The sequence below is a fragment of the Excalfactoria chinensis genome, unplaced genomic scaffold (genome assembly GCF_039878825.1).
Source record: "Excalfactoria chinensis isolate bCotChi1 unplaced genomic scaffold, bCotChi1.hap2 Scaffold_84, whole genome shotgun sequence".
Lineage (NCBI taxonomy): Eukaryota > Metazoa > Chordata > Aves > Galliformes > Phasianidae > Excalfactoria > Excalfactoria chinensis.
The window spans coordinates 208,457-236,060 of NW_027315716.1; the positions used below are offsets into that span (position 1 = coordinate 208,457).

Genomic DNA, 27,604 nt, shown 5'->3' on the forward strand with positions numbered 1-27,604 from the left:
TTGGCTTTCTGGCCACCCTCGCTATCCAGCTCTGCACCGGAGATGCCTCCAGCTGCTCATCTCCGCAGGCAATCGATGGCTCGCGCTGCGTTTCCCTGCTCGGTGCTCTTGACAGACTCTGCTGTCCTCACTGCGGAGTGATCGATCCTCGAGAGCAGCTCGGCAGAGAAGGACCTGGGGGTCCTGATGGACGATACACGTCACGTGGGCCAGCAGTGCGCTCCTACAGCTCGGAAGGCAAATGGGATCCTGGGCTCCATCAGGAGAGGGGTGGCCAGCAGGGACCGGGAAGCGATTCCCCCTCTTGACTCGGCTCTTGTGAGGCCCCATCTGGAGTGCTGTGTCCAGGTGTGGAGCCCTCAGTACAAGAAAGAAGAGGAGCTGTTGGAAAGGGTCCAGAGGAGGGCGACCAAGATGATCAGGGGACTGGAGCACCTCCCCTGTGAGGACAGGCAGAGGGAGCTGAGCTTGTTCAGCCTGGAGAAGAGAAGGCTGCGGGGTGACCTCACTGCAGCCTAAAGTACCTGAAGGGAACCCATATGCTATATCCAGGGGGTGACCTCATTGCAGCCTAAAGTACCTGAAGGGAACCTATATCCAGGAGGGGAGTAAGCTCTTTGAAAGGGCTGACAATAGCAGGAGTAGGGGAAATGGATTTAAGTTGAAAGAGGGCAGATTTAGGTTGGATGTCAGGGGGAAGTTCTTTGCTATGAGAGCGGGGAGGTCCTGGAACAGGATGTCCATGGAGGCTGTGGATGCCCCGTCCTTGGAGGTGTTGAAGGCCAGGTTGGGTGAGACCCTGGGCAACCTGATCTAGTCAGTAGTGGAAGTTTGGTGGCCCTGCCAGGCATGGGGGTGTTGGAGCTTCATCATCCTTGAGGTCCCTTCCAACCCAATGAGGTTGAGATGCAGCCATGAGGGGTCTGGAGAACCTGATGGGGCTAATGGGGAGCCAGGATGGGTCAGCGTGGAGAAGAGGAGCACAGGGGAGACCTCAAGGCTCCTGAAGGGAGGTTGTGATGAGCTGGGGGTCCCGTGTAACACTGGTTAAGTGGTTATGGGGTCTATGGGGTGGCTATGGGTCTCTATGGGTCCTTATGGCTCCCTATGGGTTCTCTATGGGTCCCAATGGGTTTGTATGGGTCCCTATGTGTCTCTATGTGTCCTTATGGGTCTCTATGTGTCTCTATGGGTTCTGAAGGGAGGTTGTGATGAGCTGGGGGTCGGCCTGTGCTCCCGTGTAACAGTGAAAGGATGGGAGGGAACGGCCCTGAGTTGTGCCAGTGGAGATTCAGGCTGGACGTGAGAAAATAGTGCTGCTCCTAAAGAGTGGTTGGGGGCTGTAATGGGCTGCACAGGGGGTGGTGGGGATGGAGATTCCGCGTTGAGGGCTGTGGTTGAATGAGAGCTATTGGTGATGGGTAGATGGTGGGGGAGCTTGGAGGGCTTCTCCAACCTTGGTGATTGTGGATGGGAGGTTGGGGTGGGCATGGGAAGTGGAAGAGGATCAGAATGGGGGATAGGAGGGGTGGGATGGGGGAGGGACCCTTCGGGAAGGGACAGGGGGACTCACTGGGGTGATTCTGGGGAGACAACAGGGGACTCTATGGGTCAGAATGAGGGAACTGAGAGGGATATGAGAAGGGGTAAAAGGATCATAAAGGGGAATAGAAGGGATGGGATGGGATGGAAGTGAAAGGACCCTTAGGGTAAGAATAGGGGGAGTTGCTGGGGGGGACAGAGGAGCTGGTGGACAGAATGGGGTGTTTCATGGGGGGTGGGGAGGTGGATAGGGGACTCTAGGGGTTGGAATGGGGGACTGGGGGGGGGATATTGGTGGGGGAAGAGGATCAGAATGGGGGAATAGGAAGGGTGGGATGGGGTGGGGTTGGGGAAGGGACCCTGGGGGTCAGAATGGGGGTAGGGAACTGAGGTGGGGGGGAGTCCAAGAGGGCTGTAGGAATCAGAATAGGGGAACTGGAGTGCGGGGGCTCTGAAGGTCAGATGGGAGGGGGACCAGGGGGGACAGTGTGACCCTGGAGGTCAGAGAGAGAGATAAGGAGGGACGGGGCGGGGGATGTTGTAGGTGAAGTGTTGGGAGGGTGGAAAGGGAGGCAGTGAGGTACCCTGGATTGGGGGGAAGGAGGGGTGGAATGCAGCGCAGCTCCCCACACCAAGCAGAGGCCCTGAGCACCGCAGAGGTGGCATGGGGCCAACACAGAGCGGCCCGCAGCCCCCACCCCCTTAGCCCCGGCCCCCTCCCCAGTGCCTCCCCCAAACACCCACCCAACTCAGCCCCGCAGCTTCTCCCTCCCCCCAACCAGCCTCGAGCTGGGCAGAAAGTTATCAGCATCTCTTCATTGAATGATCAATCCCTAATTAAAACCCTCTGGTAGACATCAGAGTTTAGGGGTTTTTAGGGTTTATTAGTTTTTTTTGTTTGTTTTTGTTTTTTTTTGGGGGGGGAGGGGGGTTAGGGGTTTTTTAGGGGTTTTTAGGGGTTTTTTTAGGGGGTTTTAGGGGTTCCCATGGATTTCCACCCGGTACACGCAGGTGTATTCCATGTTCCCCCAGTTGCTCTGCACTTCCACTTTGATCCTTTGATAGGCTTGAAGGGGCTCCTCCTGCCAATACAAAGAGGAGAGGCTTCGTTATGGGACCAGAGCCCCGTAGTGCCCCATAGATCCCACTGTTCACCCCATAGATCCCACAGCTTCCCATAGATCTCATAGTGCCCCATAGATACCACTGTTCTCCCCATAGATATAGGTAAACCTAATAGATAGTCAATGATTTCCTGGAATTCGGATCCATATTCAACAGTTGTTTAGCATGCAGACCCCCCCCTCTTGTTATCACCCATCTTATCAGTGTGGGAATCAAATGTTGTTTCTGCATTTAGAACAAGATAAGATTCTTTTCTTTCAAGGTCTCACTATATAAGTGAAGCAGTAGCAGAGGAGAGGCTTCGTTATGGGCATGGGAAGAGCCACAGCACACAAAGTGCTTCCAAAGGCTTCCAAAAGGGACCCAGCCGGAGTCGGCCATGTTGGAAAGCAGAGGGTGGGCAGGAAACCTCTTTCTTCCCGTGCCTTGCAGGCAGCCCGGCCCTCCCCCCTTGCACTTGCCATACCTGAACATGGAAGGTCTGGGCGATCTCTCCGTCCACGTCATAAATGAATGACCCCAGGAGAGTTTCGTTTTCGTTCTCATCCACTCCCTGAAAGACAAGAGATGATGGTGGTCACACTGAGGCAGGCCATGCCATAAAGAACACACCAAAGGTGGGAGCCCTTCCAACCCTCCCTCTGCTGGGCTCTGATGGGTGTCTGTGGGGCACCGTGTGTCTCTGTGGTGCTCTGTGAGCTCTTGTGTGGCTCTATGGGGTCTTACAGGGCTCTATGTGGCAGTTATGGGGCTCTGTTAGGTGTCTGTGGGGTCCTTATGGGGCTCTATGGGGTGTCTGTGGGCACCATAAGGCTCTACGGTTCTTTATGAGCTCTTGTGCAGCTCTATGGAGTCTTACAAGGCTCTTTGGGGCAGTTACGGGGCTCTGGTGGGTGTCTGTGGGGCACCATGAGGATCTTTGGTTCTCTATGAGCCCTTGTGTGACTCTATGTGGTCTTACAGGCATTATGGGACTCTATGGGGTGTCTGTGGGGGCTCTCTATGGTCTTTTGTTGTGGTTATGGTGCTCTGCTTGTTGTCTCTGGGGCTCTATAGGAGTTCTATGGGGTCTTATGGGGCTCTATGGGGCACCATGAGGCTCTTTGGTTCCCTATGAGCTCTTCTGCAGCTCTATGGGGTCTTATGTTGTGGTTATGATGTTCTTTTAGGTGTCTTTGGGGCTCTATAGGGTTTCTATGGGCTCTTATGGGGCTCTATGAGCTCTATAGGGGTTCTATGGGTTCTTATGGGACTCAGTGGCAAAGCTGTTTCCTCGGGACACTCCATTAGCAGCAGCAGGCAGAGCCTTACCAAGATGGCAAAGTCTCGGGGGGCGCTGCTGACATCCCCAGAGGGAGAGACCGCCTTGGAGACGTGCCACATGGTGACAGCCGTGGGCCAGATGTTCTCCGGCAGCTGGATGACTGCGTGGCCCTGAGAGCCTTGGAAAGCCCAGCAGCTGCCAGCAGAAACATCGGGCTGAAAGGAGAGAGACGCGTCCATCAGGCAAAGGATGGTGGGCAAGGAGCACAGACCTTGTCTGCTATGGGGCTGCCCGTCATGGAATGCTACTCAAGGGACAGGAGGGCAAGATGCAAAGGGTTGGACAACAGCTCTGGGCTCAGTTGCCTTTCTCTGCTTGCACAGAGGTGGCAGGGCAGCCCTCCCCAGCATCTGTCAGCCCAGCACCCTCCCAACACTGATGTCAGTGATGGGAAGAGTGTGGGCTGAGCAGCAATGCTGGGCCAAAGGAAAGTGATGTGCAGCCAGAATGGGGTGAGGATGGAGGGGGAAAGGACTGGGGGGAGGATGGGGAGGGAGAATGGGGAAAGGATGGGGGGAAAAGGAAGGGGGGAAGGACTGGGGGAAGGAAGGGGGGAGGATGGTGGGAGGATGGTGGGAGGAAGCGGGGGACTGGGGGGGAAGGATTGGGGGAAGGAAGGACTGGGGGAAGGAAGAACTGGGGGACGGAGGGGGGCCCTTATGGGGCTCTATGGGGTGTCTGTGGGAAGAGCGGGGGGAAGCAAGGGGGGGAAGCCCACAGTCACCACTTCTCCTGCCTTACCTGCAAGAGGGTCTCTGGGGGCTTCGTGGAGGAAAAGAGGGGAGAAAGCCAGCCTTTCCCACCATAACTCTTGGTTGTCCTCTCCGCATCAACAGTGGCACCTGAAATAAAGATGGACAGACGTGCACTGGGACTGCCCAGAGACGAGCTGAAGGACTGAATGCTCATTGCCCAAAGCTCTTGGCGGGGCTCTGGGGTGCAGAATCCCTCCCGCTGTGTGTATGGGAACTGCTGAGTCCTGGCCTGAAGCACTGATTGGTATCAAAGCAATTGGTAGGGTAGAGAAGCTGTCTACATACCCAAGGATTTCAGAGCCCAGTTGGGCATCCAGTTGCTCTTTTCCATGGCTGTCTCAATCACCTGCCGTGTCAGCTGAAGAATTTCCTGGCAACAAACAGGGAATGGAGAGACAGCAGTGAGCACAAAGACAGGAGGTGGGTGTGAGCAGGGAGTCCTACCCAAGAGCTAAGGGAAGGCTCCGTGTCTTTCCAGGTGTGCCCTGATGAGCCACTGCACTCCAGAGACACAGCAAAGATGGACTTTGGGCTCTGCCTGATCCCCTTGTTGCCAGACTTGTGTCCGCTGCACAACAGCCTGGACAAGCAGTCAGATCGTGCCCTGAGCCAGCCAGGCCCTGCAGAGCTGCAGTTGCAGCTGGCCTGCAGAATGGCCCTTCCAGCTTAGAACCTGACACACAAGTCTCTTGGAAGGGGCCACGTCCAGCCTCCAAGCCAAGCCCAGCAGGTGCCCGGCTCAGCCCCATAGAAACGCATAGAGACCCAGAGACCCCATAAAGACCCATAGGGGCCCTATGAATTCACATAGGGACCCATGGAGACACATAGAGACCTACAGAAACCCATAGGGGGACATCGAGATCCATACAGACCCCATAGGGAGCCGTCGAGACCCACAGAGACACATCGAGACCCACAGAGACACGTAGAGACCCATAGAGAATACATACATATCCCATAAAGACCCATGGGGACCCTATGAAGACTCCATAGGGAGCCATAGAGACACATAGAACCCCTGACCTGGGGCTCGGCCATGGGGGAATGCAGAGCTCTGCACAGAGCACCCTGATCCCAGCTTTACCAGCAGCAGCTCTCAGGGAGGGGAGCAGAGCAGCTCCAAGATGCTGGGGAGGCTGAGCCCCATAGCCAGGTGTGGGGCAGGCAGCCAGAGCACAGAGCTGTCCTTGTAAAAGGCTGAAAGGAAAGAGGAGGCAGCAGTGCCATTACCTCTCTCTTGAGTCCGTGGATCCCGTTCTCTTCCAGGACATCAGAGAGTGACTCAGCAATGAGCTCCTTCCTGGCCGACAGCTGAACCAGTGGGTTCCTGAAGGCAAAGGCAAAGCAAGTCTTGTTCAGCCATGTCCACCCCGCAGGTCCATGTTCCAGTGCCACGAGTTGAAGGATTCCAATGGGTTGTGCCCTTCCTTATCCCCCAGCCCTTTTAGTTCCTTGGCTTTGCCAAGGGCTGCCTTCACCGTACAGATGGGAAAGGCTGGAGCCCTGGGCACGAGGCGAAGGCGTGCATAGAGCACACAGCCAGCTGAGGCCACCCTACAGAGCCAGGTGAGTGGCAAGGAAGTGTCCTTACCCCATAGACAGGAGCTCCTGCCCAGGTCCTGCAGACACCACCTGGAAGAGAAAGGCATTGGATGGGAGGAAGCACCAGGAGCACAAGGAGCTTCCAAAGGAGCTTCCCAGGGAAACGATGGCAGAATTTCCGGCTGCTTCCCAGCACTTTGCAGAGGACCGCTGCCCAATGTTGGGCTCTTCAGCCCTCCATTGCTGCAGAGCATCTGCTGCTTCTCCCTTTGCTTTCCCATCCCCTCCAGACTCCCCAGTGCCACAGATGGCCCAAAGGCTCCTTCTTCCCATGCGCTGTTGCCTTCAGCCCGAGCTCTGTGCTGGGCGCTGGGAAGATGCTGCCACCCCAAAGCCCGCCCTGCTGCCAAGGCAGCCCCCAGCCTGGCTCCGTCTCAGCAGCCCATGGCCAAACTGTCCCCACGGAGGCAGAAGGGCAGAGCTTTGGTCTCTGCCGCACAGCGTAGCACTGACCTGCAGGGCGTTATTGCTCCAAGCATACAGTATCCAAAGGAAGGCTCCAGCTGTGGGGGACATCGGTCAGGAGAGACCATGAGTTTGCCAGGCTGCTCTGAGCCCTGCAGCCCATTTCCCTCCTCCCAACCCAGCGAGGACACGCCATGTGGGACAGTCCCGCTCCCCGTCTGTGCTGGGATGGCTTTGGGTGGGAAACACTCACCGGAAAGGACCGCTAGAGGCAGGACGGGAGTCCTCCTTCCCCTCTCTTGGGCAACACATTGCCTAAGGGAGAGATCAGATGGTGGTTATCACGGCCCTGCACAGGGACACACACGGTCTCCTGGGATCCCTTTAGCAGACGGCTGCCATGGGTTCCTCTGCCCAGCAGAGATGTGAGTCCAGGGGGGGCCCTTTAGCAAGAGCTGGTTAGTGCCACAGCACTAACACACAGCACAGGGCTTCCCCTCCCCACATTCTGGGCCCTGCTGCACCCACCTGCCCAGCTGGGCTGGCATTTTGGCACCTTCACTCCTCTAACAGACACAGAGAATGGCTTGCTCTCCTCCCAGGACACAAGCACCTCTTCTCCACTCGCCTGCTCTGCACTCCTCACGGGACTGCAGTGCTGCACAGCTCTGCAGCGTGGCTCAGTAGGACGGCAGGTTCCGATGTCATAATGGCTGACAGCTGCCAAGGCCGAGTGACGCCTTCTATGAGCTCACAGGGTGTGCCCAGGAGGGACAGACCCCGTGGGTTTGCCCCCAGCCCAAGGCTGGAATACCCAGGAATAGCTCAGAGGAGCAACTTTGGATGCCCTGGTAAAGATGTCTGTGCCATTGCACAGCTACTCCCATCCTGGGCATGGACAGGCTGTGTGCTTCTGGTGGGGGCTGTGAGAGTCACAGACTCATAGAATGGCCTGGGTTGAAAAGGAACATAATGATCATCCAGTTCCAACCCCCTGCTATGTGCAGGGTCACCAACCAGCAGCCCAGGCTGCCCAGAGCCATATCCAGCCTGGCCTTGAATGCCTGCAGGGATGGGACATCCACAGCCTCCTTGGGCAACCTGTTCCAGTGCGTCACCACCCTCTGGGGGAAAAACCTCCTCCAGATATCCATCCTAAACCTCCCCTGTCTCAGTTTAAAACCATTCTCCCTTGTCCTGTCACTGCCCAACTTCGTCACATAGTTATCTGGATCAGTCTATGTCCATGACAGGGGGGTAGTAGGCCTTTGGGCTCCCTGGCCCCTCAAAATGGGAATGGAAAGGGGTAGTGAGATGGGAGCTGGGCTAAGGAAACAAACAGAGCAGCGGCAACTATCTAAGGAGAAAGACTTACTTTACTAACTACGATGTTGGGATGCAAGATTACACAATATAATACAATCTAATTGAACCCGAGTTCCTCTGGTCCATGTAGTTCTTCTCTGAGCTCCACAGGATGTGATGAGGTGGGATACCATAGCAAAAGGTACAAATCCATGACAGCTTGGCTGGGGAGGAGTTCCCAGCTCCAGCGGTGCCTTCCATGGTGTTGCTGTGAAAGGGTGGATGAATTTGGAACCTGGAAATGCCAATTTTGGGGGTTGGAGACAAAATCTGGCACTGGGGAGAGGGTGGGGAAGGAGGATCCCTTGGGAATAGAGATGGAGAGGAATGGGCTTGGATTTCAGTGCCAAAGGGGTAATGTTGGCCCAAGGGGACACACGGCATCGTAGAACAAACCACCCCTGGTGGGAACAAGGCCACAAAGCGCCATCTTCACCACTGATGGGAGGGGAGCTGTCAGTGGGTTACAGGCTGGTTCGGCCCGGTTCCGTGAGCAACAATGCAGAGGGATTTGTGAATCCATGCCTCCGGAAAGGGGAATCCAGGGACACCAAAACAACGAAAAACAGCAGCAACGATCTGAGGAGAAAGAAAGTAATTTACTAACTATGGTATGGGAATGCACGGTAACACACTGTAATACCATAGAGTGAGGATTGAAGCTGATCAATCCAATAGAATGAGAGTGTCCAAGAGGTGGAAAGGCCTCACTGTAACGCCGAGGGGAGACGCGCTGTCAGGTGGAGCAGCAGGGAAGAGAGCGGAAGGAAAAGGGATGTCAGATGAGCTACTGAGGTTTACATGTATTATTGCCCCTAAGCAGGACTGAGAACAGCACAGCCAGCAGCCTGCTGGGGAATGCAGGAGTCTGTCTTCTCCAGTGCCCGCAGGATGAACTCTTTAGCTCCCAGTGCACTACATGGTGCTGTGGTGTGGGGTACCGATAACCAACAATCATCAGTGACATTCCAGCCCTTGTTCCACATCACTGCAGCGTGTTTAATACACACAAACAAGAAACAGTCATTCACAAGCATTAAACACACGCACACACAAACCTATACGAGTGCATGGAATTACTGACTGCCCTCCCCCAACATCAAATTCCCTTCTGGTGCACATTTTTCAGCCATCCATTTTTCTCCATTGCCCAACAAGTGCACCCAGCTCCCTGAGCAAAAACAGTTCCACGGAGAGGTTTGCCCTTCCAGAAGTTGGTAAGACCCAAACTGCTTTTCCCAGCATGTTCTTTACATGCCCTGCAGGGACCTCATCTCCCTCTGAAGTATGAAGGGGGCTGGATTGGCTAGGACCATCATGATTGACAGATCCTCTTGGATTGACCAACCAAGTAGCTTCTGCCCAATGCTTCTCCCAGTGCTTCAATGTTCCACCACCCATTGCTTTCAACATGGTTTTTAACAACCCATTTTGGCGTTCGGTTTCACCAGAAGCTGGTGCCAGGTAGGGGACGTGATAAATCCACTGCTTGCCATGATCTTTGGCCCAAGTATTTACAAGGACAATGTTGAAATGAGCCCCATTTTCTGACTCGGTTCTTTCTGGAGTGCCATGTCACACAGGACTTGTTTCTTGAGACCTAATATGGTGTTTAGAGGGTAGCATGGGGTACTGCGTATGTTTCAAGCCACCCAGCGGTCGCCTCCACCATGGTAAGCACATAAGGATCTGGACGGGCTGGATGGCTGGGCTGAAGCCAATGGGATGAGATTTAACAAGACCAAGAGCCGGGTCCTGCCCTTTGGCCACAGCAACCCCAGGCAAAGCTCCAGGCGTGGGGCAGAGTGGATAGAAGGCTGCGTAGAGGAACTGGACCTGGGGGCACTGGTCGATGCTCAGAGGAACAGGAGCCAGCGGTGTGCCCAGCAGGCCAAGAAGGCCAACGGCATCCCGGCTGTTATCAGAAACAGTGTTGCCAGCAGGAACGGGGCAGTGATTGTCCCCCTGTTCGCAGTCTCTGAAATCGAATCACTGACAAATCTTGACCCAAATGATGGCCTTGTCAAACTCCAAAATTTGGTTTCTGACATATTTTGACCCACATTGCGGCCTTCACACACTCCAAAATTGGATTTATCGCATATTTTGACACGAGTTGTGAAGTTCTCACTCTCAGAAGTTGGAGCTATGCCCCTATTTTGGCCCAATCTATGATGTTCTCACACTCCAAAATAGAGCTAATGACATATTCTAACAGAAATTGTGACACACTCTCACTCTGAAATTGAGCTTATGATCTATTTTGACCAGAATCGGCATGGCAGATATCATTTGTCGTGAAAAAACAAATGGGTTTTTCTAAAATTTACAACAAACTAGAGCCAGGCGGACTGAAGAAATAGGAAAATCTCTCTGTCAACCCATCAGAATGCTCTGGCAATCAATGGAACTGTTGGTGCTACAGATACAGCTCGATCTGCCATTACTGTCAGAGGTTGTGATAACAAATACAGCGTCACTGAAGAAACGGCTTCTTTGGTGCCACTGAAAGTCAAAAGTAAATCTCTGGACCTGTATGAAGCAATAAAAGCAACATTACAGTGATTTGCTTTATCCTTTGACAGCATCTCTGGGTCTCCAGCATCCCTTCCCAACACAAGCCTTTCCACGATTCTGTTTCCATGCTGTAAATGTGGAAACCTCAGCTGTGGCCTCCTGCTGCGTTAGATGAGTGCCAGTCCTCACCCACCACGACAGCGCACACAAGCCCAGGGGGAACCTGGCCCTGGCAGCAGAACAGATCTGCATCCTGGGGGGGACGTGAGGTCACAACGCCTGCCGTGCTCGATGAGGTCACAGTGCTCAGTGTGTGTACCCCAGGTGTTCCGTGCTGGCCCCGGCACTTGCTGTGGCTACAGCGGTGGTGGTGGCAGCATGGCACAGGTGTGGGGGGCCGTGTCCCCCGCCCGCCTTGCTCTCCTCCTCCTTCTGATGGCCATGTGTTCCCATGAGACTTGTGCTGCACCGTGGCGAGCTCCAGCAGCAGGTGGGTGGGCAGAGATGGGACCAAGCGGCACCACAGGCCAGAGGTCCAGGCTGTTGTCCCTGTGGCCCCGTGCCACACTGCCCTGGGGCTGCCTTTCCACAGGAGTTTGTTGGGTAGGGGGCCAGCAGCACCCCAGGAGCAGGATGTAGGTTGTGGAAGCACCGCTCCCCCCAGGGCTGTCTGAGCCCGGCCTTCACCCTGGAGATGCCCTATGGGAGAGCTCAGAAGAAGCGTGCTGGGAAAAGCGTGAGCATTTCTGCTCCAGCTTCCTGGTGCTCCCCACAGGCAAATCCCAGTTCCCAACAGAGACACCCAGCTGGAGCCCAGAGGAAGAAACAGGCATCGTTTCCTCTGGTGCTTTAGTGGGAGATCCATCAGGGATCTCCCAGTAAGAAAGCCCTGACGGGCTGTATACCCTTCCGTGCGGTCCCAGAGGTGTGTTGCAAGTGGCCTGGAGAGGGCATCTGAAAAGCTGCTGAGTGCCAGGCTGCAGGTCACCACGGTCATTCTGTAGCTTTGGCAATCACGGCCTGAGTCTCCCATCCCATTACCTGACCAGTCCCCAGTCACTAAGGGAGGAGGCGCAACATGCAGTGGGAACATCTCTCATCTGTTCTTGATTTTAGGTGATGATGTTGGAGTTCCTTATCCAGATGTTTTGGTGGATACTGACCTTGTGCCTCAGGGGAAACCCAGAGGTAAGTTGTGTCTGTTTCCTTGAAGGCAGCAAAATGAGCTCTCTAATAGTTTATTCAGGTACTTAAGAACCTCCAAAGGTCTTTCAAGTCTCTCTGTGCCTTAAAGGCCGTACACAGATCAGCTGTGAGTAGTTCTTTACTTGGAGAGTTGTCACATTGCAGTGGGAAGGCAGCCCTTGCCACTCTTTGGAGGAGAGAACCTTTGCCTTTGCTGTTTGGGCCATATCATTCCCCAACCTGCCGCCAGTCCTTGCAGGTCACTGCAGAAAAACCAGGCCCCAATGTGCAGTGGATTGTTTCACGTGGCCTGGAGAGAGTATCTGCAAAGCTGCTGAGTACCAGCCAACTGCCAGCCAACCGCCCACCTGGCCCCTCTGCAACTTTCAATCCAGGTCTGGGTGCCACATCTTCACCTGAGCCCCTTCCAGTCACTGCAGGTCCCTAAGGAAGAGAGAGATCACAGCACACAATGGGAATGTTGCTCATCACTGTGCCTATAAGCAGTGCCTTGCCAAAGCCTCAGCGTAATCTGGTCCATAAGCCTCAGGGCAATCCCACAGGAAAGGGCCTTTAGATCTTCCCCTTCTCCTTCCACCCCCTTCTCTTCTCCAGACAGTTCCACACACGGTTCCTTTTTGGACGGGCACGGTGCCTCTGCAGGCACCCAGCAACTATGAGCCAGATGCTGCAGTGCAGCAGGGAGAGCAGAGTGCTGTGCAGCAGTGCTGCCATTCCAGGTTAAACAACCATCCGGCCACATCTGACAGGAGCTGCTCTGTCTGTGTTTGCTGACAGGTGTGGGTAGCATCGGATGGGATCCAGCTTCCCTGCTGAGCTCCAGGACAGAAGCCCCAGCAACTCCTAAGGGTATGCCGTGAGTTTTTGCTTCCTTTGAGAGATACCAGCTCACAGCCCTCATGTCAGCCAGGCATGTCTGCAGCTGAGTGAGAACGCACACCCGTGTGCGCGTGCCCTGTCCTCGCACGACCCCCTGGCACCATCTGCTCCTCAGTGATGCAGTTGTGCAGGTTGCAGTGTGCAATGGAAAGTTCCCATTCTTTGGGTGCTGAAGTGCCTCCGGGGAAGGCCGTGCCAAACACTTGGCTGCCTCCTGTGCTGGAGCCCCACAGGCATCCCAGGAGTGGCTGCTGTCTCCATTGACTTGGCTGAAAAGACCACTCAGTTCAATACCTTGTTTGTCTGCAATTGATCTCAATCCTTTCTGTTCAGGTCCTGAGAGACAAGAAGAGGCGTTGGGAAGAGGAAGATACCCGCAGAAGCTGTCCCATATGCTAAAGAAGATCACGAAGGAGAAGGCAGCATACGGTAGGTGTATTTCTGTCTGTCCACTGAAAGACTTGGGAAGCTGTTTCTAGATGTGTACGTGGAGCAACTGCAGCGTGCACAGCGGGAAAGGACGGATCAGAGCCTTGCTGTGCTGCTGCCCCCGTGTCTAAAATGGCAGTTACTTACAGCCCTACTCTCTTACCTCCTTTCTAAAGGGACTGACGGAGAGCCTGCTGACAGGGACGCATTGCAGCAAGGCAGCCGTCGCACACTGCCCGTCCCTCTGGGAGAAAGAGAGGCCACGCATGCAGCTGGTACTCCAGGTAAGGGCCACAGGTAGAGCTCCGTGGCCATGCTTAGAGGCTGCTCCCCTCCCACTGCACCCAGTTCCCAGGGACTTAGGAATTCTGTCCTTTTGGGAACAAGGCCACCAAAACCACATTCAGCAGAGATGAGAGGGAATAGGAGCCTTCAATTTACCTCCCTCACACGGTCCCTGCATTCCAGAGCTTGCTGTGCCTCCCTTGAGGCTCCAGGCACACCAGCAGCCCGGAGCGGGGTCCCTCCTGCAAACTGAGGCCAGAGAGATGCGCTGACTCACAGATGGCGCAGTGGCATAGAGGGAGCGTCCTTGTCCTTCTGCCTCCTCTGTGCCTGCACCGTGCTGAGACTTTGCCTTTCTCTCATTCTTCACAGCCCTGTCAGAGCCCGGGGAAGCCCACCGCAAGGGGATCTATTATTTTGTGAGGTATCCAGGTGAGCAATGAGTTCATAAGCAGGAGAAACATCCTGAAAACTAGGAGCGTGCAAGTTGTGCCCATGCTGGAGGGAAGGAAAAGGGGAGAAACAGGTTTAGGTGCTGCTGAGGGGCCCTGACTCTGCCCCCGAGGAGTGGGGTCTGAGTGGGAGGGCAGAGCTCAGGGCAGCACGCCCTGCACAACACGACAGTGGTTCTTGTCCACGTCACTCATAGCAGCAACTGATTAAACAGATGCACACACTCTCCTTCTGCTCTAATGAGTTTTGGTTAGTCAAACAAGGTGTCCCAAAGGGTCACGGTGTGCCTGCCTGCGGCAGCACTACCCAGCCTCACAAGGCGAGGGAAGGTCAGTGCAGAAGACATCTTAGAGCGTGATGAAGAAGGAGCAAATGTGGCAGAGCCGGAGCGTACCCAAAGCTGAGAGGCAAAACAGAGGCTCCAGAGCGCCTGGATGCGCGGTGCCTTTGGGAGCTCCCTTTGCTTCCCCTGGAATCAGGGAGGCATTGCAGCCTGAGGATTTGCACTTGTTCCAGGAGGCCAACAAAATGGAAAAGGATTGTGTAGCAATGTCAGACCTCCTTGAGATTGCCATTAGGGCACAAGACACAGCAATGACCACGTTGTTCCTCCAGGTGTGGCTGGTGCAGGACGTGCAAACGCCGAGCAAGTTAAAGCTGAATGGAAGAAGTACCTGATACTTGCTGGAGCTGCCTCGGGTTCCCTACTGCTGGTGATAATTCTGTGCTGCCTTATTTGCTGGTGCAGGAAGAGAAAGCAGTGAGTTGTTGTTTACCCCCATCCTGCCCAACTCTTTCCTGTAGGGCTGCTGTGGGCCAGGAGGCGTTTCTAGTTAAAGCAGCGTAAAGAGACCAGTTGTAGTTGGCTAACATGGTCTGATGCTGTCACTGGCTTCAGCCCATTCTTACTGCTGGGCCAGAGACAGGCTGGGAGCTGAGGGTGGCTCTTTGCCATGTGCTGGGAAAAAGCAGAGCTGGGGCTCTCCTGTGCCCTCAGCACGTTCCTCTCTTTGCAGGCGCCTCGCTGAAGCTAAAAAATGGGCCCAGGATGACACCAGCATCTACAGCTCACGATCAAGCTTCCTAGCGGGGGATCTCTGACAAGCCCAGCAGCCCCTGGTCCCAACGGGCATCAACGCCACCCCCCCCATCCCCCACCACCATCCTTCGGGGGACAGAAAGAACCCACCCGGGGTGGAGGCTTGCGCTCATCGGCCAGCACTGAAACAACGGCGAACTGGCAGATGAGCGACAGGCCCAGCAGCCCCCGGCCCCACCGGGCAGCAACGCCGACCCCCCCGCCCCCACCGCCATCCTCCAGGGGGCGGGAGCGGTCCGCTCAGGGTGTCAGCTCCGGAGCATCACCCAGCACCCGGACAACTGCTGCCTTGGGGAAGACTGAGAGGCCCGGCAGCCCCCAGCCCCCAGCACCACCTCTGCCCTCTTCCTCCCCCCCACCATCCATCAGGGGACGCAGAGTGCAGACGTGGGGAAACTGTCCAAGAGACCGACAACCACTGCCTGGGGGAAGCACAACCAGCCCAGCAGCCCCCCACCTCCCCAGGCACCGTCACCACCCTCCCATTCCCCTCCATGATCCTTCAGGGGATAGGAGTGGCCCCCTCAGTCACCCCCACTGCCCTCCCGCTCCTCTCCACCATTACCTTTAGGAGGTGGGAGCAGCCCCCCCAGGGTGTCAGCTCAGGATCATCATCAGACACATGGAGAACCACTGCCAGGGGGAAACAGACCAGACCCAGCAGCCCCCAGCCCCCCCAGCAACACCTCCACACTTCCCTACACCATCATTCAAGAGATGGCAGCAGCCCCTCCAGCACGACAGGCCTGGTCACCCCCAGCCCCCCCACAGCCCTCACCCTCCCCTACCACCATCCTTTAGGAGGTAGGAGCGGCCCCCCCACCGTGTCAGCTTAGGGGCATCAGACACCTGGAAAACCACTGCCAGGGGGAAACAGTTCAGGCCCGGCAGCCCCCAGCCCTCCCCAGCACCACCTCTGCCCTCTCGCTCCTCTCCACCATCCATCAGGAGGTGGGAGCACCCCAATGAGTTGGTTTGGGGCACCATCTGACATCCACAGAACCACTGCTGTCATCAACCAGAGTTTTCCAGGCTCCACACTAATTTATTTACCAATAAACTGACAATTATAGCACAGTTGTCCGTGTGCTGTTGTCGTGTCATTACCTGACCCACTTCCAGACCTTGCATGTCACTTGGCATTGGCAGACAGCGATAAGACGAGTGGGAATGGCTTTCAACTCCAAGAGTGGAAACTGAGGTGGGTGGGTAGAGGAAATTCCTCCCCCAGAGGCACTGTCTCCATTCCTTGTTATTCTAACTAACTAGATCGTTCCTTTTCCCACCTACAAACTAAATTTAACTATCCCCCTTCAGCCCCCCTTTATTCTAAATTCCAACAGAGCCTCTGCTTCTTGCTTCACTGTTCAGCAGCATTATTAAAACAAACACCAGCGGAACCACCACCGTACTCAGATCAAATGATGCTATTAGAGGAGATGGGTAATGAAGTGATGAAGAGGAAGAGGCCTACAAGATAACGCCCTTAAAGAGAAAGCAAAACTTGCAGAAATCAACAGTGCATAAAGAAGAAAAGGGGGAATTGTGGGAATCAAACGTTGTTTCTGCATTTAGAATAAGAATATTTTATTTCAAGGTCTCATGATATCAGTGAAGCGATTTGTAGTTATTAGGTAGAAGTCATGGGTACAAAGACTGCAGCTCCTGTCTGTCCAGCTGTCTGAAATAGAACGACTGATTTTTGGTGCTGGACAAATAAGACCTGAATAGTAAAGGATCCAAAGAGGAGAAGTTCAAATAATTCACAATAGACCTGTATAAACCAGCAACAGTGTATGTTCTAATGGTTTGTTGTCAAAAATATACAAGTGGTGACATACCTAAGGATGTGCCTGAAGAGATATCGGGAAGGACTGGAACCCTCCGAGCTCTTTGTTTAACAAAAGCCTATGGGACAGAATGGAAGAAGCTTTGAAGGGAATCAACATATCAGGACGATAAGAGTACCGAGATATCTTGGAAACAAAAGCAGCAGGATGGCGACTGACCAGCGCAACGTGAACTAACACATTTCAGAACGTAATTATGTAATGAACAAATGCAAACCTCGGGTAAAACTGTAACCTGGAATAGCCAACCAAAGGGGAAAGGGGAGGGGAAAGCAGATGGGAGACAAGGTATAAAAGCTGTCACATCGTGTCTGTAGGTTCGCTTCTGCTATCAGGGCGCCCGCCATTGCAATCGCGAATAAGAACTGCTTTGATCAGAGATACCGTCCTGAACAAAAATCATGGAGGATATTTCCAACAATACGATGCTAGCTGAAAAGGGGTGTGTGTGTGTGTAATGCTGGGGACCCACTGTTGCACCTCCATCCCCAATAGCTCATCTCCCAATGGCTCAATAACTGGGGCACTGCGGGGGCTTACTACCCTTTTGCCAATGAATTGGCAGATCATTCAGGGATACCTCTATCACTGGATGGTTGGACTCTTGGCTTGGTAAATGGAAAGGGATGATTATATCCATATTTATTTACTTGATTACAGTAGCAGGAGTCCTGGTGGCCATAGGGTGCTGTATTGTCCCATGTGTAAGGGGGACTGAGATTAATTGAGGCAGCATTATTAAAACAAACACCATCTTTAATGGAGCACCTCCCCACCCCCTAAGGGCCCCCCCTCTTAAAGGGCTCCCCACCCCTTAAAGGAGATCCCCCCCGAACCCAAAGACCCCCCCTTTAAAGGAGACCCCCCTCTTAAAAGAGACCCCGCCCCTTAAAGGAGCCCCCTCACCTTTAAAGGGCCCCCGCCCCTTAAGGGAGATCAAACGATGATATTAGAGGAGGTGGGTAATGAAGTGATGAAGAGGAAGGCTTCTATAAGACAACGCCTGAAAGAGAAAGCAAAACTTGTAGAAATCAACAGTGTAATCATGTGAATGATTACATGTAATCGTGTTACACGTGGAAATCGTGTTGTCAACCAGGGAAACTAAGAAGCTGCCGGCACTGCAAACTACACATTGCCGGGGAATATAAGCTGCTAGAAAATAACCAAAGAATAACAGAAAAGGCTGCTGACTTTCTTCCCAACAACAGCCCAGAGCCCAGCAATAACCTGAGCAGATAACCGAGAATGGCAGCAATGTATACGAGAGATAAGAATCGTATCAATGCAGAACCGATCCTTTGTTCAAATCGAGACCCAGGCGGAATATAGACTCCCCTCAGCGCCGTTTTGCTGGTGGGTGAGAGGAATGAAAGGAACGCCAGGACAGCAAGGGAGGGATGCGTGACAACAAGGGTGTGCGAATGTCCCCACCGAAGGAAGCAAAGAGAGCCGGCAGAAAGCGATGCTTCATTAGCGTCACTAAACACAGCCCCCATCGCTCCCCCGGGTGCGGATGTGCCATGAGAACGAGCTGTGAAACTGCCTGGCAGCCGGCTCGGGACGTGCTCGCTGTGGCAATTCCTGCCTTCCTGAGCCTGTGCGGAAGAGGCGAGAGCCTGGCTGGAAGGCATCCGGGCAGCCCCGCGGTGGCAGGAGGTGCACCAAGGCCGTCCTGCGGCCAGCTCCGGGCTGAGGGCGCTCGGCATCCTCTGCTCTCCGCGACTCCGAGGAGCCTGGCTACCTGCACCAGAACTGGGAGCAGCCTGCTCCGCACCCAAGGTAGGTGCCCTTCGTGGCTCGTGCAGAGCAGCGCACGCTTCCTGCCCCCTGCCAGCAGCGCCGGGAGAGCAGCGGGGAGCGGCAGCGGACGGGGCGGAACCCGCACTGCCGTACCCCAGGCGGGACCCTGGTCCCCGCTCCAGCTCCCACTCAGCGCAGCAGGTTTGCTGGCCCGGACGAGCTGCAACCAGGGGAGCAGTTTATGCAGCCCGGGCTGAGCTCCGAGTGGCACGGGAACGGGCTCGGAGCTGGGACGGTGAGGAAGGGAGCAGAGGAGGTCAGCGTGCTCTGCTGCCCGGTTGGATCTCTGTAACACAGCGCAGCTGGGGCTGCAGTTCTTCCTCTGGGCCACGGGAGACGCGAGACGGCCTCGCTCTGCAGCTCTGCACGCGTGGCTTGATGCAAGCTTTAAACTCCACGATGCCTCCTTTGGAGTGTCTTAATGCGAAGCCTAAAAGGAGAGAATTTGCCCTCCCCCTGCTCCTCCTCCCCGGCAGTCCCCAGCTTCCCTGCGGGCAACATGTGCCTCTAGCGACCCTTGCAATGGCGTTGCCTTTTGTTTGCTGAGCGCTTGCCTGATGGCTCAGCCGGGGTTGTGCAAACCCCTCGCAAGGCTTTTGTTCAGGCTGTCCCGGCAGCTGCAGATGCCTTGAGCGCACAGCTGCGGGCCCTGAGCACGTTCAGCATCTGCAGCAGCTCCGGCACTGGGCTCTGGAACGAACAGGCGATGAGAAGCTGGCAGCCTGCGGGCTGAATGGAGCACGCGTTGAGAGCACGGCCGAGCAGCAGCAGGTGAGTAAAGCACAGCCCAGGCTGCCTTCTGCAAAGGGCACGCGCTGCTGAGAGCGTCCCCTGGCAGTGAGCGCAGTCTGCGTGCTCAGCTGGAGAGAGAGGGAGGAATGTATTTATTGATACCATGCAGGAATCACGGAGTGCTCTAACAGCGGCTTAACAAGGCTGTTGTAACCACGTGGCTGTTTACTGCCTTAATTGTTCTGTTTAGCACTGCTACTATTCGATAAGTTGCCTTATGGTTCAGATGTTTTGTTGATTTATTTACGTGTTTAAGTAAGCCGTCCTATTGATTTGAGAAGTGTGTGCCATCCAGCTGACTCCTCGCCGTTTTCTTACCCGAGGAATGTGAGTCATCATCACTTTTATTTTAGGTAACATCAGCAGGAGGTGGTTTAGAGAACGCCATCAGTCGCCTTCACAAAGTATTTTCCCAACCCTTTTTTGAGGGCTGGGTTGATTTCATCAAGCCCAAGGCTGCTTCCATTCCTGAGAGGATATACAGACATCTGCCAGAGGATTGAATCCGTTTGCCACCAGGTGTTCCCCTCACTGATCTGTAGAGGCAGCTGCCATCTGCGCTGAGGCTCGCTGTGTTTGTGTGTTGGGGGCTGCATTCACGGTGCTCTGCCATGAACCAGGTGCTGTTCTGCACCTCCTGCTGGATGGTTGGATGGCCGTACCGTTTTCTAACAGTATTTCTGCTGCTCTTTCCTGGGTAGCCGTCCCCTTTAGGAGTGCTTGCAGGCAATCCAAAGATTCCCCAGTTGGCACAGGCTGTCCTTGTTGTATGTCCTCAACTTCCTTCACCACTCAGACCTCCAATCAAACTCCCCTTTCCCATTCCTCGTCTATCACTGTTCAGTTTCCTTAGCTGCAGCTAAGGTAGAAAATAAGCCGTCATTCTGCTGCCTCTGTTTGCCTTAACAGTACAGAGGCAGTGCCGTTAATTAGTGCTATTAGTGCAATTTCACATCTGTTTGGAGCCAAACCATAGAGGTGGAGGATGTGTGTCCTAAAGGATTGTAGGCGACTCCGGCACAACTTCACCGCGTAGCGCAGCAGAAATATTGTGGATTATCAGTCGCTTTTGATTCTGGGAGGACCGGTGCAGTTCTCCTTTGCTTCATATGTCACTTCCAAACCTGACACAATGCTGATAACCCCTTTCCCCTTTTGTGTCCTTTTACTGCTCCCTGTGACCTCTGCTTGCTGCTCAACTACAGCAGTTGCCACGAGAACATTCACAGAAGAATTTGGGATGCGCTTCATGTCTCTTGTCATCGGTTTGTTTCCCTTCTTGCTACCCTGCAGACTTTGCCCGTTGGTCACAGGTGGATCCAAACGCAGCATAACTCTCCTAAGGGAGAAGCAGGACGATATTTGTTGATATAATACGGATATGGTGTAGAGATTTAACGGTGACTCAACAGGATCGGAGGTGGCTGGATACACTTGGTTATTTACTGCATGGAGGGTAGGGTTACACACACACCTACAGGAGGCCCTCCCATTGAGTCACGAGGCTCAGAGTAGTTCCCCTTCCTTTCTCATGGCTTCAGACCACAGAGGTAAGGAGCTAGGATGTGGCTGGATCCTTTCCTAGTCCCAAGCTTGGTCAAGGCATTGTGTGGAAGGAATCATACGTGCACGGTCCCTCTAAGACAGAACCTTAGAGAACACATGAAAGCTCCAAAGTAACCACGGGTGTCTTATGGAAGATCTGCACTGAGAAGGAGTCTTGATGTCAAGCTGCAAGGGATCTCAGTGCAGGTGTGAGCTGCGGAGACAGCCCTGCTGGAGGGCAGGTCCTGCAGAGCTGGAGGGGCACTTGGGCTGCTCCCCGTTTTGGGGTACGATGACTGCCTGCTTGCCGTGCTTTGTCTTAAGTCCCCGGCTCAGTCTCAGCTGTTGAACTAAGTGTCAGCTACCAGTTGTTTCAGCCTCCCAGTTTGAGACAGCTTTGTGACGGTTCATCTCTTTGAGCCAGACTGTTTCCAGTGCTGCAGCTCATTGTCTTCCTCTGCAAGGCCAGGCAGTGCCCTGCAGAAGGGCTGAGCTGGGACTGGGACTGCTGCATTCCCTCACAGCTCCCCTGCCATTTCTCTTCTCCCTGCAGGCTCCAGTTCAACTTCTGCCTTCCAGCCGTGATCATCCCAGCCTGCAGGAGAGCAGCAAATGGCCGCAGCACATCCAGCTGAGGTAGGGGGTGAGGAAGCAGGCCGGAGAGGCCAAGGGGCCAGGGATGTGAATGAAGGGGAAGAGGGAGGTGCCCTCAGCCAGCGTATGTGTGTGCTGGGGACAGAGATGCAGCTGGGATGGGAGGTTGTGTCCTGTGCAGGCTGCTTGCCTGGGCCTTGGCTGTTCCCAGCAAGGAGCCTCTTTGCTTGCAGGAGCCTGTGAGCTTTGCAGAGGTGGCCGTGTATTTCAGCAGGGAGGAGTGGGCGCTGCTGGACCCTGCGCAGCGAGCGCTCTACCGGGACGTGATGCTGGAGACGTACCAGTGCGTGGCCTCGCTGGGTGAGAGCTTGGCTGCCTTTCCTCCTCGTTAGGGCACCTTTGGCTGTGCAGAATGAGCCTCTGCAAGCCGGGCCTTGAATAATCGCCATGCAGCTACATATTGACTAACACCACAGTGCCAGCAGGAAAGGAGATACTGAGAAGCGTGAGTTTCAGAAGGGATTAGTATGCACGGCACTCTGATCAAAGCCGCAGAGTCAGTGCTGGCAAGCAGGCATCAGCCAGGGGGAGAAAACCAGCCCCTGTGTTGTGTGTTGCATGGTGCCACCAGCTCCAGCTCACAGATGACTCCCTGGTTACTGCTATGGAACTGAGGATTTTCCATGCAATTGCCATCAACATTTTGATGCCTGGACCAGTGGTAGATTGTAAGAAAATAAATAAGCTGTTGTCAAGTTAATTTGAAAGAACAAATATCCCTTCACAATGTTCAGAGATGTCAAAGCATTCTTTGCTCCAAGGGAAGCTGTAGGCGCGGTGTCATTCAGGCCCAAACGGTGGTTTCTCCCTGGGGAGGGACACAGAGTGGAGCTGTTGAACAGGCACTGTGCCAGCATGAGGTTAATGCTCTCTTGTTCCCTGTTTCTCTCTCCCTGAAGCTCCACTTCCAGCCCCCAAACCCGTGTTGATCTCCCTGCTTGAAGCAGGGGAAGAGCCCTGGATCCCAGATGTGCGTAGCCCTGAGGCCGTGCCAGGAGACCTCATCCCAGGTGAGGTGGTGGAGGGAAGGGGAACGCTGGGGCTGTAAGAGCCTTCTCTGCCTGTGTCTTATTTTGGGCACCGTGTGCTATTGCTGCATTTCCTCTGCCATCCAGCAGCCGATGGGATCAAAAATACAAAGGAGGTGCTGCAGAGAAGTCGCGTAGCAGAAATACAGCGGGGTCGCATCTCTGTGGAAGAAATCAGAAGGGATGCCCAGGAAGGCCTGCAGCAAGGTCAGGGTGAGCACATCAAGAAACCCCTGGGAATGACATTGAGGAACACAGTGGACTTCAGCGTAGGTCCAAAGCAGCCTGAGGAAACCAGGAGCGAGGATGCGTGCCGGATGAAAAAGCAGAATCCGTGCGCTGAGTGTGAGAAAAGCTTTAAAATGGATTCCAGCATCACTAACCAGCAGTGCACGCACTCAGCAAAGAGGCAATACGAGATCTTTGATTCTGCAGAGAGCAAGAAATGGAGCCTCCGGCCCACTGGGCAGCAGTGCATGTACACAGGAGAGAGAGCCTTCGAGTGCTCTGATTGTGGAAAGAAATTCATGGACAGTGGGAGCCTCGCTTCCCACCAGCGTATCCACAGCAGAGAGAGACTGTACGAGTGCCCTGAGTGTGGGAAGAGCTTGAAAGATAGTTCTAAACTCAAAAGACACCAACGTGTCCACACAGGAGAGCGACCATATAAGTGCCTTGAGTGTGGGAAGAGCTTCAAAAACAGTTCCAGCCTCACCATCCACCATCGCGTCCACACAGGAGAGAGACCATTTGAGTGCACTGAGTGTGGGAAGAGCTACAAAAGCAGCTCTGAATTGAAGTCACACCAGCGCGTCCACACAGGAGTGAAACCATATCAGTGCTCTGAGTGTGAGAAGAGCTTCAAAAGCGGTTCTGATTTGAAGCACCACCAGCGCATCCATACAGGAGAGAAACCCTTTCAGTGTCCGGAGTGTGGGAAGAGCTTCAAAAACAGTTCCAGCCTCACCATCCACCATCGCGTCCACACAGGAGAGAAACCATTTAAGTGCACTGAGTGTGGGAAGAGCTTCAAAAGCAGCTCTGAATTGAAGCCGCACCAGCGCGTCCACACAGGAGTGAAACCATATCAGTGCTCTGAGTGTGAGAAGAGCTTCAAAAGCAGCTCTGAATTGAAGTTGCACCAGCGCGTCCATACAGTAGAGAAACCCTTTCAGTGTCCTGAGTGTGGGAAGAGCTTCAAAGGCATCTCTGATTTGAAGCGCCACCAGCGCATCCATACAGGAGAGAAACCCTTTCAGTGTCCTGAGTGTGGGAAGAGCTTCAAAAGGAGGTGGGAATTGAAGCTGCACCAGCGCGTCCACACAGGAGAGCGACCCTATAAGTGTCCTGCGTGTGAGAAGAGCTTCAAAAGCAGCTATGAATTGAAATTGCACCAGAATGTTCACTCAGGAGACAGACCCTTTCAATGTCCCGAGTGTGGGAAGAGCTTCAAAAGGAGGCGGGTACTGAAGATGCACAAGCAGATCCACACAGGAGAGAGACCATGTAAGCGTACCGAGTGTGGGAAGAACTGCAGGAGCGGGGGGACCCTCACAAAACTCCAGCAGTTCCACGCAGGAGAGAGACCCTGCAAGTGCTCCGACTGTGGGAAGAGCTTCAAATGCAGAACCCACCTCACCATTCACCAGCGCATCCACACAGGAGAGAAACCATTTAAGTGCACTGAGTGTGGGAAGAGCTTCAAAAGCACCTATGAACTGAAGATGCACCAGCGCGTCCACACAGGAGTGAAACCATATCAGTGCTCTGAGTGTGAGAAGAGCTTCAAAGGCATTTCTGATTTGAAGCGCCACCAGTGGGTCCATATAGCAGAGAAACCATATAAGTGTCCTGAGTGTGGGAAGAGCTTCAAAAGGCGATGTGAACTGAAGATGCACCAATGCATCCACACAGGAGAGCGACCCTATAAGTGTCCTGAATGTGGGAAGAGCTTCAAAAGGAATTCTGTTTTGAAGCACCACCAGCTCATCCACACAGGAGAGAGGCCATATAAGTGTCCTGAGTGTGGGAAGGGCTTTAAAAGGCGTTCTGAGCTGACGCTGCATCAGAGCATCCACACGAAAAAGAGACCCTATGAGTGTCCAGAGTGTGGGAAGAGCTTCAAAAGCGGTTCTGATTTGAAGCGCCACCAGCGCATCCATACAGGAGAGAAACCCTTTCAGTGTCCTGAGTGTGGGAAGAGCTTCAAAAGGAGGTGGGAATTGAAGCTGCACCAGCATATGCACAAAGGAGAGAGACCATAGCTTCTGTCTGGTGGAACATTTTGGCCAGGCCTGCATGCAGGGAGATGCCTGGGAAGTTGTCTTTTCTCTCCCTCAGAGAATCCCATCTGCTGTGGTATCAGAATGTCTGCAGCAGTGAGTTCACATGGCAGGAAGCCTTGAGTGTGAGAAGGGCTTTGTGCCGAGCAGAGAGCTCCTCTGCACTCCCAGAAGACCTTCATGCAGAGCTCAGTCCTCATTAAACATTGCAGTCCACAGGACAGGTAGCTCCTGGGAGTACGTCTCCTGCAGGAAGAGTTTCTCTCAGGGCTGGTGCCTCATTTCTCATGGGAAAACCCCCAGCAGAGGGACCCTCAGGATGCTGGAGAGCCCAGGGATGCGGGAGACCAATGCTTCTCCCCACTCAGGAATAGTTTGCAAAGGAGACGGCATCACCGACACCCTCTGTAGAAGGGACTTAACCCAGGAGCTTCAGCTGGCCTTTCCTTGCTGCCCAAAGCAGTTCTCTCACCATGCCAGCTTTCCACTTCTGCTCTTCCCAGCAGCCACTTTTTGATGCCGTTTCCTAATGGAGAAGCGGTTGTGCAGGGCTGTGCTGTGTGTCTGTGTGCACGTGTTGCTCTCAGTCATTTCTGAGTGCACTGATGAGGCTGAGAGAAGGGTCATCAGAGCAGTAACGTGGCTCTTGGAGGTTTTCTGAGTGGAAAGGGAAGGGGGTGAATAAAGTAGCTGAGCTGTTCTGGAGCTTTCTGTAGTCTTGTTTTTGCTCTTAAAATAAATGTCGGCGTGTTTAATGAGGAGAGGGAAAGGTGCAAGCAGGGTTTGGTTTTGGTGCCCTCTCCAGCCCACTGCTTGCTTCTGGAGAAGGCATTTCTTCCACACAACCCTATCATCCTCCCTAGCTGTGCTACACATCGGTTTTACTGCTCTTCTTTAATCGGTTGCTCAGAGCAGCTGTGAGGCACCAAGCCTTGGCCGTCTCCAATGAAACTACAAAGCTTGCTCTTCCTAAATGCGCCGTTCCAAGTTTCAGGAGGTGGTGGGAGCAGAAGGCAGTGCAAACCCACAGGTGCCCAAGCAGCTCATCCCCACAGCACAGAGATATGGGAGCGTTCTCCAGTGTGTGCTTGTCTTGCAGGTGATTCCTTTTGAGCTTGAAGGTTTTTGCTTTGGCCTTGGGAAGGTGTGTCTGAGATCTCCTGCAGAAGGGCCTTTGCACTTGCTGGGCTCAGCTAAAGCTGCTGCGGTTGGAATGCAGTTTGCAGGTAGTGAGGAAGTGGAGGGTGGTTTTGGTGAGCTAGTGAAGCCAGCAGGAGCTTGCCAGCTTCTCTGAAGGCTCTCTGACCCCCATCAAGCTGGAAGGAGATGATGATTGCAGCATTGAGGAGAGCTGCTTCCTCCATCCCAGGGAGCAGGGGCCTGGTCTGGTGCAGGAGAGGCTCATCAGGGTTGGAGGAACACACAGCTCCAAGGGAAAACACGTGGGAGGGAACGAGCAGCTGGAGGAGTGGGGATCCCCAGCAATAGGAGGCAGCAGCCCAGCCGTGAGCTGGGATGACTTGCCCTTCAACTGCGTCCAATAATTCCTGCCCTGTGGCACTGGTCACCTGTCTCCTCCTTCCTTTTAGGTTCCCCCCAGAGGCATTCTCACTGTTTTGTTGTTTTGCCTTACATCTCCATATTCTCAGAACCACTGAGCAGGGTTTCCCTATTTCTGTTGATCTGGGAGAAAGCCAGGAAGCACGGCAGCAAGCCGGCCTCGGGGGTTCTTCCAAGAGGATTTCCCCTCAGGGAATTCTCTGCCAAAGCTGTCTTTGGGAGTTTGTCTGCAAAGTCCCCAGTTTAGGGATGGCCTTTTATCCCCCATTGCTGTGGGTTTTTTTCTCTCAGTTTAATGTGACATTCCTGGCCGTACAGATGTGCCAGCAGGGAGTGGTGCCTCTGTTGTCCTGCACACTCATTGTCACCTTTTGCGGTGCTCAGCTCCTTCAAGCAGCACCCCTGAAAAAGGCTGCTTGTCCCTCTTCTGCTTATCTGTGCAATCACAAGCAGAGGCACTGTGGCATGGTGACAGCCACCATTCACCCCCCTGGGTAATTCAGTCAGACTCTTAGCACTAGAAAGGCCTCGCCAAGCAAGATTGGAGACCACAAAGAAAAACAGTTTTGTCTTTTGCACCACCTGCTGAAAAGATGATTGAAATTGATGCACAAATGTCCGTTCAGGTGGTGAGGAAATGAGGGAATAAATAAGTAAATAAATAAATAAATAAGGTAAGCATAAGGGAAAGGGACGGGTGGTAAGGAGGAGTTAAATGTTCATCAGTTGCAGCTATAAAGTACATGGAAGATACAACACGTTGTGTACTTCAACTTGAATAAGACATGGGATGACACAAATGTCTGAGTTACAACAGCACACACCACTAACTTGTCACAGACAGCAGCCCGTGGTTCTGCAGGAGTGGTGACACAAATATTACAGAGCAAATAAAAGATAGGGGACGGTCCATTGAGAGTTGATTTTACACCCTTTTTTGAGGTGTCCTTTGCCTTCCAAGAATATTTGTTATGGGATTTTGAACAGTGAAGCAAGAAGCAGAGGCTCTGTTGGAATTTAGAATAAAGGGGGATAGTTAAATGTAGTTTGAAGGTGGGAAAAGGAATGATCTAGTTAGTTAGAATAACAAGGAATGGAGCC

The 27,604-nt window shown here is 53.9% G+C and overlaps 2 protein-coding genes and 1 long non-coding RNA gene across 7 annotated transcripts; 1 reads left to right on the forward strand and 2 right to left on the reverse strand.

The window, feature by feature from the left end:
- Positions 1-2,516: 2,516 nt before the first annotated feature.
- Positions 2,517-4,404, reverse strand: LOC140265328 (SUN domain-containing protein 3-like). The gene is made up of 3 exons (XM_072361250.1): positions 3,979-4,404; positions 3,134-3,220; positions 2,517-2,624 (listed from the first exon to the last, which is right to left on the reverse strand). The coding sequence occupies exons 1-3, from the start codon at positions 4,168-4,170 to the stop codon at positions 2,517-2,519; spliced, it is 387 nt and encodes a 128-aa protein (XP_072217351.1). The 5' UTR covers positions 4,171-4,404.
- Positions 4,405-4,832: 428 nt separating this feature from the next.
- Positions 4,833-8,113, reverse strand: LOC140265341 (uncharacterized). 3 transcript variants are annotated; one of them, XR_011906250.1, is made up of 4 exons: positions 7,010-8,113; positions 6,805-6,854; positions 6,341-6,381; positions 4,833-6,076 (listed from the first exon to the last, which is right to left on the reverse strand). It is a non-coding gene; the product is annotated as an uncharacterized lncRNA (long non-coding RNA). The 3 variants fall into 3 exon arrangements; XR_011906248.1 differs by having other exon boundaries at positions 4,833-6,381; XR_011906249.1 differs by having other exon boundaries at positions 6,805-8,113.
- A 10,075-nt stretch (positions 8,114-18,188) lies between these two features.
- On the forward strand, positions 18,189-25,632 carry LOC140265304 (uncharacterized). Of its 3 annotated transcripts, none has more exons than XM_072361222.1 (5): positions 18,189-18,621; positions 21,533-21,615; positions 21,807-21,933; positions 22,533-22,643; positions 22,749-25,632. In XM_072361222.1, the coding sequence occupies exons 2-5, from the start codon at positions 21,592-21,594 to the stop codon at positions 24,923-24,925; spliced, it is 2,439 nt and encodes an 812-aa protein (XP_072217323.1). In that variant the 5' UTR covers positions 18,189-18,621; positions 21,533-21,591; the 3' UTR covers positions 24,926-25,632. The 3 variants fall into 3 exon arrangements, with proteins under 3 accessions (XP_072217323.1, XP_072217325.1, XP_072217324.1); XM_072361224.1 differs by having other exon boundaries at positions 22,752-25,632; XM_072361223.1 differs by lacking the exon at positions 18,189-18,621 and having other exon boundaries at positions 21,478-21,615.
- Positions 25,633-27,604: the final 1,972 nt, after the last annotated feature.

What these genes read in the sequence shown, in the direction of transcription:
- LOC140265328 (XM_072361250.1), bottom strand. Translation starts at nt 4,170, where the DNA reads ATGGACGCGTCTCTCTCCTTTCAGCCCGATGTTTCTGCTGGCAGCTGC. An exon ending in CCCGAGACTTTGCCATCTTG is followed by an intron (nt 3,221 to 3,978) that starts GTAAGGCTCTGC and finishes CTTGTCTTTCAG; the next exon opens with GGAGTGGATGAGAACGAAAA. An exon ending in CCCAGACCTTCCATGTTCAG is followed by an intron (nt 2,625 to 3,133) that starts GTATGGCAAGTG and finishes TTGTATTGGCAG; the next exon opens with GAGGAGCCCCTTCAAGCCTA.
- LOC140265304 (XM_072361222.1), top strand. Translation starts at nt 21,592, where the DNA reads ATGGCCGCAGCACATCCAGCTGAG. An exon ending in CCAGTGCGTGGCCTCGCTGG is followed by an intron (nt 21,934 to 22,532) that starts GTGAGAGCTTGG and finishes CTCTCCCTGAAG; the next exon opens with CTCCACTTCCAGCCCCCAAA. An exon ending in GCCAGGAGACCTCATCCCAG is followed by an intron (nt 22,644 to 22,748) that starts GTGAGGTGGTGG and finishes TCTGCCATCCAG; the next exon opens with CAGCCGATGGGATCAAAAAT.